The 13,565-nt window shown below is 41.5% G+C and overlaps 1 protein-coding gene across 1 annotated transcript; it reads right to left on the reverse strand.

Annotated features, from left to right (window-relative positions):
* Positions 1 to 1,923: 1,923 nt before the first annotated feature.
* On the reverse strand, positions 1,924 to 13,133 carry LOC145459311 (uncharacterized). Its single transcript, XM_080337960.1, has 4 exons — positions 12,931 to 13,133; positions 12,675 to 12,865; positions 8,753 to 8,831; positions 1,924 to 2,825 (listed from the first exon to the last, which is right to left on the reverse strand). The coding sequence occupies exons 2-4, from the start codon at positions 12,807 to 12,809 to the stop codon at positions 2,194 to 2,196; spliced, it is 846 nt and encodes a 281-aa protein (XP_080194086.1). The 5' UTR covers positions 12,810 to 12,865; positions 12,931 to 13,133; the 3' UTR covers positions 1,924 to 2,193.
* Positions 13,134 to 13,565: the final 432 nt, after the last annotated feature.

Raw genomic sequence — 13,565 nt, forward strand, 5'->3', positions numbered from 1 at the left:
AAAAGTCTTGTATCCTGATAATCATCACGTCTCTGCATGCGGTAGAATTACTTAGTTTCGACGTAGTCTATCCTTGCACACATGCAAAATAGACGTGGCCGAATCCAGCACCTGGGCAACCCTTTGCGATGGTTAAAGATAGACAATAATAACCGCTGCGAAAGGGGGGTCTGCGGGGCAGAGCCCCCCAGAAGTTACGGATAGATACTTATAGCCCCCCCCGGTAAGTCTCGCCCAGGGCCCCCCGTTCGTAGGGCCACCACTGCATATAGTGAAGTTGGAAATCTCTTTACTTCATAAGTCCTTGCTCTTGATAACCTTTAGATGCTGATGCTAACCGTAGCATACACTCTCAAGAATTCACATCCCTTTCTGATACACGACCATTTCAAGGATGGTTTCAAAACGGAAATATATTCATATTAACCGGGTAACTTGAATTTATTTTCCATACACTCATTACAAAGTCCAACTTGTATCCTAATGGACACATTTATGCCTAGAATTATTACATGGGGATATATGTGATTTATAACCAGAAAGTCTCTGAACGTATCGCGAGACTACAGGGATCACATACACATAGATATATATATGATCTTCTATACAAACGTACCAACCGCTACTTCATGATTACAGTAGTTGACCAAGTATATCCTCTTCTATCACTGGTTTATGAACCATACGCATCGAGTTTCGTCGGCGCCCTCGCTGCGTATTATGCCAATCGCCCGCTACCTGCTGCTGCTTTATATCATAAACCACCAGGTCGCCATAGGCCTGATCTTGAATTGGAACCAATACTTTTTAAGCTATTGTTGACATGAGCACAACGGATCTGTTTGGTTACCATTCTTGAGAGTCATATAATCCCGCGGAGTAAAACTAACAAAGAGGTATGGACAATAGCAGCGCATAAGTGTTCTTGAAGTGTATCGCGTAATGTGACATAACTGCTGGGAAGCACGAGTGTAACATGTCACTGATTCTATCAATTATACATAGCAATGTGAATTATCCTACTTTGATATCCCTGTTCAAGATTCCACCATAACCAAGCGCTGTACTGAGTCAACGAAATTACTATTGCCTCTACCTACAACTCCCATTCCCACTAATGTAAAGTCGGCTACCAGTATATGTAGGTTCAAATCTTCATAAGAACATTACTGCTGAATGCGTAATGGATTGCCACAAAATGACAGTTGTGCTGCTTTCCGTACCAATGTCCATTGCACCGCAGAGGAAATGAATAACGTCTCAACGCACTAGGCAGAAATTTGATTTGGAGGGGGCATGTCCGCCAACTCCTCTATGTGACTATATACCGATATATATATTTTCGTTATAGTCAGTTTAGTCAAGATTCGTCGGTAGTACACTAAAGCTTAATTTGTTTAATGAATTGCGAGCATTAACATCCATTGCTACCTGCTACTACACCGTGACTAATATTCTCGGGCAAGCCAAATATGTAATTGCATCATGGCCAGCATGATTGTATGCTACGATAAAGTTAAGGCAGGCTGAGGAGGAATCGCAAGGTTATCAAGTCAGCACCACCATTTTTACAATCAAGTCTTTGGTTTGAACCGACCAGGATGCTGACATATAAGTATATTTTACTAAACCTGGTGTTTTTGTGACTTCTCTCAACCTACTTTCGCTTAGCTCCAACGTTGCAGGCCGTAAGGTAAATTAGAAACGCATTTGGATAGCCGCACACCTTCCAGTATATGCACTACTTTGCGTGCCGCACAATTTTTCTATGCGGGCCACACGCTTCACAGTGTACTACTGCATACCCTGCTTTAAAGCACCACTCCTCTGAAACCTGAATATAGGCCATTATCACCTTGTAGTTTTCTACTTGTCCCATTTGGATTTTTTAGCTTCTCGAAATCGTTTTACAAACAGATAATGTCGGCTACAATGACCAATTTATGTATATCATTTACAAAATCGTTCACAGAGACAGTTGGCGCTGATACTACGCTACATTCGTTGGGAGCGGTAACTCTGGTGGCTTTGGACGATGATGTGCTACCGCAGACCTTCCATAAATATATTTTCAATCGATACAACACTAATATCCGTCGTAAATAGACCCATTTAACAAGGTATACCGAAGACCAATGATCTTCATTGGATATGGTTGGATCAGCGATCTTCCTGGGCATGAATGGTTTCAGATCATGACGTTTTCTCCACAAGAGAAGCACTTTTAGCTCGCATGTTCCTCAATTTTCGCGAGGCCTTCTGAGACTTTGCTTCCATAACTGACGACAAGTCCGCCTTTATCTTCGAGCCTATGCAGGCCATATCAATGGTGCCGTAGTCAGTCGAGAACTTTTTACCGAATCTCGACTGACCGCTTTGCGGTCTTCCGGTCAGAGGTTTGGACTTGGACCACGGCGTCAAGTTCGGTTTTTTGTACTCGATCGTTCGTTGAATGGGAGTGCTGTCTTTCGGTGTTGTGAAAAAATCGTCGGCATCGATAAGCTGCGCTCTTTCACCGCGCCCCTTTCGCAAAATGGCCGTTCCCTGCACGCTGGGCCGTCCGGAATCTGAGCCTTCTTCGTCGTCACCCGCGATGCCGGTGTAGGACGACCTTCGGGGCGAGTTGAAAGGCGTGGCGTTGCAAGTCGATTTGATCTTGTCATACAAGCTTTGACATTCGCTGAAGAAGGCTCTGCGTGGCCGACGCGAGTCTGATATGCGCGGGAGCATCCTGGCGGATAGAATTCTGGAGCCTGTCGATTCGGTCACATTGGGAGGTTGACGGATTGTCTCGCTGCAGCGCTGTTCCTCCTCTGAGTCGCTATCTGTATGCGGAAAATAAAATAGTTGTCTCACTTATGGGCTTAAAGAGCAGTGGTTCCTAACCCACTATGGCTGGGTGAAAGCGAGTACATATGCTGTCAGCGAAATGATGTCCAATGTAGCTTGCGCTAAGCTAAGCTAAACTTGACTAAGAAAATAATTGAAGTTAGACGAAACATGCATATTGCGCATTAATATTTTGACAAGATTTATTCGATAACCTGGTCAGGTCACGTCATGGTCAGTAAGGAAGTAGGGGGAGACCGGGGACAATTGTAAAACTTTTTGTATTTACTAACATGACGTGTTTTTCTCGTGGATATTTCATTTCCAAACTTTTATATAAAGAAGCCATCAACTCGATAGTTGATAAGAAAAACTAAAATGTAACTCAATCAACAATCAATCATGGAAATTTCGGGTCGCGAAAGTCATCGCTCAAATGTTATAATCGCCCCGTACCCAGGGGCAATTGTAACGCCCATGCGGGGCAATTATAACATTGCTATATTTATGACTATAAACAAACGAAATGAAAAACAAAAACGGGAGCACAAATTGTATTATTGCATTGAACTAAAAAATAGAAGTTTGAACGCTTCCAGGCTACGCCCCATCGCATGTTGGGCATCTGAATAAAGTAGCACCCTTCGTGCCTTCTGCATGAGCTCAAAGTGTACGAGAAACACATTCATTCCATCGTATCCCTACACATATTAGGCCTCTTCTACCAAGGTGCTGTAGTTCAGCGTGCATGATGGGTTGGACATTCGGTCATCTACGAAGGTGTGAAACCGACCTGGCTAAAATAGCTTGGTTGAATGGGCTGATGATAGTGTACAGTAGGGTTATGACTAAAAAAAAATTTCGCCTGTTGCAGGAATTGATGAACATTTTGGTATGAATTAATAAAATTATAATCATTTTGTTCAAATCGAAAAAAATGTCCCGCACAAACTAACATCAATTTTTGACACAGGTCCAAATATGGAAAAAAAATTAAAATTCAAAGATATTCTTTGCTACAAATTTAATCTTCAAATATATGTCCTTTTGCATTTCTTGTAAAGTTCATCCATCAATTTGACTTCCCTTTCTGTTATTATGTTAGTGTCAGGGACATCTTCGACGGACATATCCGACTTCCAATGGGGTTTAGGGGTACTTTATCGCTGCAGGACATTCGACCGCAAAGATAGCAGCAAATAATCTTTGGTATATGCTAGAGCCCGACCGATATTTGATTTTTTGGTCGATACCGATAAAACCGATATCTCACACCTTGACCGATAACCCCAATACATTCAGCCGATATTCAAAAGAAGTTGGATGTATACATAAACACATTTTCAAAGCTTCAGAGGGCATTTATTTGAACATCTTTACAGCCATTGTTATACTTGAACATGAAATGAACTGCATCTGGACACCTGTAAAGTGTAAGCATTTATCAATATTCTCAGTCTAGCGGTCAAAGATTATAGTTTTCTGACTTTCTACCTCCATGTTGTGACGTCACACGTAAATTGCCGCTAATTTTTCAGCTCCAATGGCCGATACCGATAATTCTTTCAAAGTGTGATATCGTGTCGATATTATCGACAAACCGATAATCGGTCGGGCTCTAGTATATGCCATCTTTAGACATCTGGTTAGAATACCAGTCTTCCTGACACGCATTTGCGATAACTAAGCATGTTATCTCCAGAGTTATTCTCTACCTGGGGATTTGGAAGTACGCAATGATGGCCCTTGAGCACCATCTCGCATTGCGTAGAGATGGAACTTTATGCCATTTGATTAGTGGTAATCTAAACTATTTTCTTTGAAAGAGCGGCATGTTCTGCACATGTCATAGATAAACTTAAAATCATCCCTACATCCTCGGTTTTCTAATATTTTCATCTGAAATTCTGGCTTGGTGGATTGCACCTAGTTTTAGTAGTGTTTTACCACATCATCTCCAAATTTGTAACTGAGAGTTGGATTTGTTGAAGACGTTGGATTGAAGAACTCTAATATATGCTTTAAGAATCGATGATATGATGTTGGCAAACAATATATTGTGGTTTATGAAAACCCATGCTCATCATTGCATTTCGCAGTTTCGAAACAACGCCATTCTGCCGTCCAGTATCAACAGATGCTACGGTGTCACATATGATATATGATATTTTCAAATTTTCCTGTGCATCACATTCTTCTAATCGGTTTTCTAGACCGCTGAAAATACCTAGAGTTGTTCTACTTTCGCCTTTGCGAACACCCAGTTTGATTTGTGTCAGACAAATTGAAATTATACGATATATACAGTCTACATCTAAAATTGGAATTAATAATTATTTAATAATTATTTAATATTGACTGTAAACAAGAACACGATAGGAATAATTCAATTTGGGCGATCAAAATGTACCAAAATACTATTTTAAATCTTTGCAATTGGAATTGAGTCAGGTAAATTCAAATCAGTCGGTATATATATTATATAGTCTGTATCTACAAAAGAAAGCCTATCCTTCATACAGTGAAAACTAGAAAATTTTTGTGCGGGAGGTTTTTGTTCAAACAGTCTTAACTTTCGTGAGTTTTGAAATCAGGACACAAAAGTTCATCATTTGTGACTACAGGACACACAAAATTTTGAAATTTTTTTTGCTAGTCATAACCCTAGCAAAACGAGGACACAACATTGTGTGGCATCAAAGCAAATGGTATTCTTCTGTTCTGTACAAAATTAAAATAATTTTTTCACACAAAATGACAAAATGTAAGTGGGCCATGCTCAAAGTCAGGGAATGAGGATTCAGTCATGGGCAAGTTCCAAAGTGACCACTGAAGGTCGACACACCAAAAGTCGGTCAACATGAGATAGGTTAGTAGAATTACGGAAATAACCGGACCATAAGATTCACATCACCACTTCTGTATGGCCGTTCCGACAGAGGATAATGTTAGAATTGGTATGGAAAGGTAGTGTCTGTTCTGGTATTGAACTTCTGGCTGTTGCAAGATTAATCTGCAGTAGATAAATGGTTATAACAACAAATGAACACAGATATTCAGCATTAAAAAGATATTGCAACGGGGCAAAAGTAACAGAAGGTTACAATTTCCCCTGACACGCTCGACCGTGATGAATGTCTCAGTATGGTACCTTCCCGGCGATGCATGTCCTAGTTTTCCTCTCATCACGGTAGACCATGGTAATATTGTTTCAGCTACATATATTACGTTGTAACCACTCGAGGTATTATTCTTCTGAACAAATTATTCCATACCAGAAAATATTTACTCAAGTGTACAAAATTTCGTTTTTTTCAAATTATTCCGGGGTTTCGCGCCGTTGTTCAACGTAACTTCAGGTATGTTAAGAGACATAACCAGTAACCACCCCATGTGCACTCAAAATATGAAGGTGATTTCTCCATCCTACTAGCGGTGAGGTCGATTGTTACATTTGCGCCGTGTTACATCTACGTGAGTAGCAATGTTGACTACGTTGTAAACCTCCGATTGTTATGGCGTGGACGTGGAGACCAACCTCCTACTTTGAAGGTCTGATCGTGCTGCTGTATATCTCGTTGTTAATTCAATACTGTTTGGCGATTTCCGTTTCAATTCAGCGTATGATAATAATCTCTGCTATTAATGCTGAGATATACCAATAAATCTTCAACGTACCTACTTTCTAGCAAATAGATGCCAGATTTAACACTTTCGTGAAATATAGTTGTATACATTTCATATACCGGTCCATTACTACATCTCTACTTGGGGTTTCGTATGTACGATGAATGACTATAGAGTGAACCAAATTTTATAGTGAAGATGAATTCGAGGAGATCTAGGGAGAATTTTAGTGATATTTGTGGCTGGCCTGGTAGTTGTGCATTATGCAATGTCTGTTCATTTCTCTGATTGGTAAATGTTAATGTGTCTGTTAATTTTACCCAGGTCTACGTAGTGTTAGCAACTTTTTTATGCTCCAGATCTGCGCACCCAGGTATATCTATCAATCACAAATAACCGTGCAGTACATAGTTCTTGTGATGTCGAGATTGTTCGCTATCATGAAGGCTACAATCCCGGTATCCGCATGGTGTCGCGAGTATCATACAGTTTACAGTAATCATTATAATGATATTATCAACGCAACTGGGATAACTCATTAGTCAGAAAATGTCAGTCAGCATCCCAGCGTAGTGTTACGACATCGTGTTATCGACAAGTTTATCTGGCAGTTACAAGTGAAAACTTGCATATGAGATATTGGGTCAGAGCAGCAGATTGGCAAAACTGACGGATGTTTAGTGTTTTAATGAGGACAGTGCTGTTATGATATCTGTTTACTCATCCGGAATGGTTGTTCGGTATTCATGGTATTTCGAAATCAATGCTAGTGATTTTTAGATCGGGCGGATGGTCTGATATATGATTCATTATTAGAGACCGATATCGGATTATTAAGCTGGTACCAATAGAATCGATACCTAGTGTGTTAACCGATTACCCCGATATATTGGGCCGATATCCAAAAGTTATGGCATCTAGCTTAACGCGCATTTCCAAAACTTCGGAGCATTTATTTGAAAAGCTTTACATCGATTGGTATGTTTGGACATGAATTAAACTAGAAAGGCTGCATAGGTATACCTGTATGCTAAAAATACAGTATATCAATCTTCACAGTCTAGCAGTCGCTGATTAGTTTAGTAGACAGGAGTATCTTGGAATTTTCTCCAACGAGTGAACTTCTCTAGTCACCACAAATGAGGCCTATACTCGAGGCAAGCCATTAAGAGCTCAGTGGGCCGTGGAGACATGTTACCTACAGTCTCCGAAAAATGTGTACATGTAGCCAAGTGAAGACGCGACAAGCCTTCTGATTCCCCACTTCTACTATTTTTCATCTTTATTGGTCGATACCGATATTTTCTTATACAAATTGTGAACGATGCTCTATTCCTGAACTGCCGACTTATAGCGACTTATATATAACCAACTCGAAACATATCTGTCCCCCTTCGTCCTAGGATTTTGTGACGCCGCTTAGGCCAGTGATTCTTAAATTTTTTTAGCGTGGTCCCATTAATTTTATTAGTGGTTGCAGACCCCAAGCAGTACTAATATGTCAACCTTAACATGTCTATATCTATAGGCCTAACTAGATATTGTTTCGGCCGTTGATACCAAGCAAACATCTATTCAATAGCGCAACTCAATGGATGCTTCAAAATCTGTCTGCATTCAACCAAGGTGCTCGCGCTAACGTTGTCAGAATAGTAAAATGTTCACTCACGACATGCAAATTGCACATGCACATATGTATATATATTTGTAAATAATTGACAACGATATCGGAGAGCGAATCGGCTGCGAACAAAATCAAATGCTACTGCTGCGGCATCAACATTCAGCACCGCCCCTAGACCCACTTTTCCTCTATACGGGTAATTTCATCACTACACATACACACACATCAAATACACACATTCTTCCCGTAGCGAACCAACTCTGGTATTATGCGATTCTCGAATGACCCTCAATATGTAACGATGAACACAGGACTTTTCTGTTTATGTCTGTCGGTTTTATACACATTTGCCAGGCACAGTCGATCTTGTACCCTATTCCGTGCTATTTTGGTTGATCTTCACAGACCCCAGTTTAAGAACGCCTGGCTTAGGAAGATCGAATGGCGATGAGCAACCTAGATAAACCACTAACATTTCGAAAAAAATATAAACTTTGGTGTCGCACTCGAAGATTGCACTGAGGTACGTACACTAGCCTACTCCCCAATGCAAAAAACCGAAGTCATCTGACGCAAAAACTAAAAAAAAAACTAAATGTAAGTAAGGAAATGAATTTCATTACAACGAACGAAAATATCCACGGTGCGCATTCATTCAACCAACCAACCAACCTTCATTCCACCTCTTCGATGATGACCAGCTGTCCTGGAGATTCGGTAAAGTCCGATCAGATTCGTGGTAGGACCCAAACTGAAGAGATTTTGCTTGTTAAATCACGTCGATGTTTTGGACGAAATGCGAACTGCCTACAAGCAGTCATAGAGGCCAATAATGAATGCACTTGGTTTCCCACTAAATATCAAGCATATGCTGCAAACGCCAATAAGGCGATTTAGATTCTAGGAATGTAGCCTATTACGCAGGCTAGCATGCACTGCACGTCGCACTGGCGGGCTGGGGACAACCACGAATCGTTTAGATTCCTGTGTTTTTTCACACCGGCTTATCTCGACACGAAATCGCCAGGTTATCATTGGGGAGTGTGGGCACACGTGCCAACAAGTTGCTAGGGGTATGTACGTAGGTTAGAGAGATCGGAGAGAGAGAGAGAGAGAGAGAGAGAATCTTTATTCGTATACATTACATATCAACATAACACTACAAAAATGTAACAGTGAAATGAGACATGTAAGGTAGACGGGAGGCTCGATATGACATAGTCTTCAGAGCCGAGCCACCCGGGACAGGAGCAATTTTCACAGTCGATAACTAGTATATAGGAGTATATAGGAAGGTGCTACCGCTAAGCCATCAGTGGTTTCCGAACTTTTTGACCTCGTGGCCCACACGGAAATCGAAAAATAGTTCGCGGTGCACTTCGAGTAGCCTACTCTTGGTGAAATAAAATTTGGCAAGCTGGTTACTGCATGAAAAGATCATCAAAACGGACCTACATCCGCAAATTTTGGTGACCGAGGGTGACTATGTGAATGGTTATCGGAGGTACTAATATTACTATATCCGCACAAAACACCCAATATACAATGCGATACACAAGACACGATAGGATGTATTCAATAAGGCTGAAGAGGATGCCGAAAATTTCAAGTATGTACTCAAACCAGGCCTTTGCAAATGGTGATGGCGGTGACTAAAAAGAGGCAATAGACGTATTATTACTTTTATCCTCTCAAAACACCTAATGCACAATGCGATGCATAAGACACAATACCATGTAATAAGCTGATGCATTCAAAACAACCTGCTTGGTGGTGGTTGATTTCTCTCTACGCCAACTACCGTATCACTTTCGGCCCAGCCTTAATAACGGCCCAGCCGACTGATGATAATATTTTGTAGTCATCAGCTTCCCAAATGCTACTAGGAAATTCGATGTCCTTAATTTTAATATTAACGGCAAGTCACTTCTACGCCGCCTTTTCTCGCGACGCCCCTGATCAGTCGAATCAGTACCCTAGGGCAGGGTTGTAATGACTCGAGTCATCACTCGACTCGAGTCAGACAAAAGTCACGATTTTCTGATGACTCGACTTGACTCGAGTCATTTTCTCAAAATGCTGAAATGACTCGAGTCATTACGCATGACTCGAACCAAGTCATATGACTCGAGACTCAGAAGGCCAAGAGCGACGTTTCATTGTAATTTCGAATAGTAGTAAAGTATAACAACCCTGTTGGGAGTTCGTCTATTGGTACTGGTACTTGAAAATGCGACCAGAAACTATTAAAAGTGAGGAAAATTAGTACATTATTAATGCGTACCATTCGATATCACCAAACAGAGTTATAACAGTGGGTTTAACAAGACTTTATCTGGAAACTGAGCAGTCAACACAATGACTTGGACTCGGACTCGAGTCATAAAACCATGACTCGGACTCGAACCTCTGCTCGATGACTTGGACTCGGACTTGACTCAGTGGCGAATTGAATATGACTCGACTTGACTCGAGTCAAAATTAAAAATGTGAGATTGACTTGTGACTCGGAGCCCTGTGACTTGGTTACAACCCTGCCCTGGGGTGCCGCGGCACCCCGGTTGTGCCAAGCATGATATAGCCTACAAGTTACAGCATATCTAATAGCAATGCATTTGCTGAAAAACTTTTTCGCCAAATTCTGCATAGCGGCGATGTTTTTGACCATCGTTATAGCTGCAATAAATTTCGAAGGTCTACTCATGGTGCGCGATTGCCAGATTCTTTGGCACCCGTCATTAAAATGCTGTAGGCATAGCCCATATATGTCCAGATTGCCCAGCCACCCAATTGCGACAACAAAAACCTGGAAGGGAATGCTGGCTTGCATCGAGGCTATGCCAGATTCGTCATCTCACGCCACAAAACGCCATCAGAACAGCACTAAGCGAAGCAAGTAGTATATTATGAGACACCGGCATTGCTTTGAGGGTAAACGTAAATGTAAAATGACTCAAAACTGGAAATGGAAGTTGATTTGCAACGAAGTTTTGCTCATGATTATCAGGTTACTTGGCATACGCCACCAAACGCAATAGGCCTCCGTATCGCGCATGGTACTCAACTATAACTGAAACTGGTACGGAATGAGTGTTTTTATGATGATGACCGCTGACCGTAAAAAGGATGCATAACGATGTAATCTTGGTGAAATAAATTTTTGGTTTGTTTATGACAGTGGTCGGAAGCCTTTTTCGTCGAAGGAGCCATATTTACCCTAGATTTTCAATTGTCAATGGCAATCTACATCCAGTTAAAGATTAGGGACGTCATGGCTAGAAAAAACAACAATAATAAACATGTTTTAAACAAGGGCGTTTGCCTAACGACTGTTCCGTAGTTGAAGTGCTGCTATTTGTATCGGTAAACGCCCATAGTGCCTACAATTATGACCTACGGCAGAAGGGGCAACTTCTCCAGCCGGCGGTCCTGATATGGGAAAATGAAGCACTCAGCGAGCCGCATTCCTGAATCGACACATCAATCGCGTCTTTATCCACCTACACAAGCAATAAATCATAATGAGTGTAGATTTTAAGTTTAAAGCATAGAGAGAGACAAAACCAGTATATGAATTTATTAACGTAATGTACTTCAATAGCTGTTGAAGTCAATAAGACGCATGTGGTCGATTAGAGTTGTCATTCTTTGAACTCTGGCTGCATGTCGGATGTAGGAACCTTTTGTTCATTATTTGTGTCAGTTCCACCATATTATTGCTCTAATCAGCCCAAATTTCACTTTGATCAACTTTCCGGCATGAGACAAGGTAAAAATGACAAGTTCCTATGTTTGTCACGTGACTAAAATGGAAAACAAAGAATCAAAGAACACTAAGAAAACAGAGAACTGTCATTATCACGTAAGACCGGTAACTGATGTCTGCGGGCAGCTCAAAATCCCGTCGCGAATTGTATGTTGCCCGTCCATGACCTAAAGACTAAGGCCCGTGATGACCATCCCTGAACTTCCGACGACGCCTAACGTACAGTAGTGCGAATGTTTTATAATACTAAAGCAAATTTTCATTGGTCTTGTCTGATTTTAGCAATATTCGTGCAGCATTGCGTAGACCAGGGGCGGGCAACATACGGCCCGCGGGCCGGATATGGCACGCGACGTGATTTTGAGCGGCCCGCAGACAGTTTTTGGCCTTAGATGTTAATATGCCGGCGGTCACAGTATCCCGCAATTCCCCACCACCGATTACTACGTCAAATTATAGTTCATGTTGATTATCCTTTTTTTTTCGGACACAAATAATAGTTCTTTGTCCTCTTCGTGTCCGACATGACGCCAGATTTAAAAAACCGTGTATACAACTACGATCGACCACAGATGTCTCATTGACTTCAACAGTTATAGAAGTGCCTTACGTTCATAAATTCATTGAATACTGCTTTGGTCTCTATGCTTCAAATTTTAAGTTTTCATTAAATGTTATTAATCTTTGTTTGGATGGATAAATACGCGTTCAATGCATCGATTCATGAACCCTGCCTGCCAAGCACTTCATTTTCTCATATCCGGCCCGCCGACTGGAGAAATTGCCCGCCCCTGGCGTAGACTGTAATCAACATATATACTACTATACCTGTTTTCCCGACCATCGCTCTGTGCACGACAAAGGTGTCTGCGAACCCAATACCACAGTTTCGCTTAAAGACTGGTCTCGTGCTTCCAACATATGCTGCGCAACTTTAAGCTTCACCTGCGTTTTGTCAGCCATCGGTATCGACAAAATCAATAGCACGAAAGCCCATGTAGCAGGTCTCCTACGTTCGACTTCACAATAACAAAGTGATAAAATGTCAAGTCTATGCCTATCAAGAACTGGCATTGGACTCTACCACTCTCGCGTCATTTCAAGGGTCCTCGTCCGGTACGCGACACAATGACACTTGGGTGTACATTTTGTTAACGTTGTCGTATCAAAGGAGGCATTCATTGCCTTCTTCGGGCTGCAGTCTAACATGACAGGCTGGTTTTACGCTCGAATCACATAAATTCGAACGCTGAATGTTAATTCCATCAGATTCAAAACAGTGGTATAAATTCAAATTCACAGCCAAAACTAGAACTCAAATCAACGGCTGTATAATGTGTTGCATGACTACGCGGTTCATTTCAAAAGCTACCACATGCGGTGGAAGATCATCTATTATGACACATTTCTTGTTCATGATGATAAAACATGTCAGCATGCTGATGATTCGTGACTGAAAATTGTGGTTTAGACCAGTGGTTCCCAACGTGGGCGATATCGCCCCCCAGGGGGCGATTTGGCGGTCTAGGGGGGCGGAAATAACGAAGGGGGCGATAGGGGGGGGCGAAAATGGACGAAGGGAGCGATAAGGGGGCAATGGCAATGTAAAACAACTGTATGGAGTCAGGACCGTAACTGCCGCACCCTAAATCCTCCAATTGGGGGCCCGAAATTATTTCGTGAATTACCATAAATTATATAGTAATTTTTTAGAAATTC

Source organism: Botryllus schlosseri, chromosome 16 (genome assembly GCF_051294905.1).
Source record: "Botryllus schlosseri isolate E-star chromosome 16, Bs_hap1, whole genome shotgun sequence".
Taxonomy (NCBI): domain Eukaryota; kingdom Metazoa; phylum Chordata; class Ascidiacea; order Stolidobranchia; family Styelidae; genus Botryllus; species Botryllus schlosseri.

Coding starts and splice junctions, on each gene's coding strand:
- LOC145459311 (XM_080337960.1), bottom strand. CDS start 12,809: ATGGCTGACAAAACGCAGGTGAAGCTTAAAGTTGCGCAGCATATGTTG. Junction 8,832..12,674: donor AGCGATGGTCGGGAAAACAG/GTATAGTAGTAT, acceptor AAATCTCTTCAG/TTTGGGTCCTACCACGAATC. Junction 2,826..8,752: donor ATCGAAGAGGTGGAATGAAG/GTTGGTTGGTTG, acceptor TTCCGCATACAG/ATAGCGACTCAGAGGAGGAA.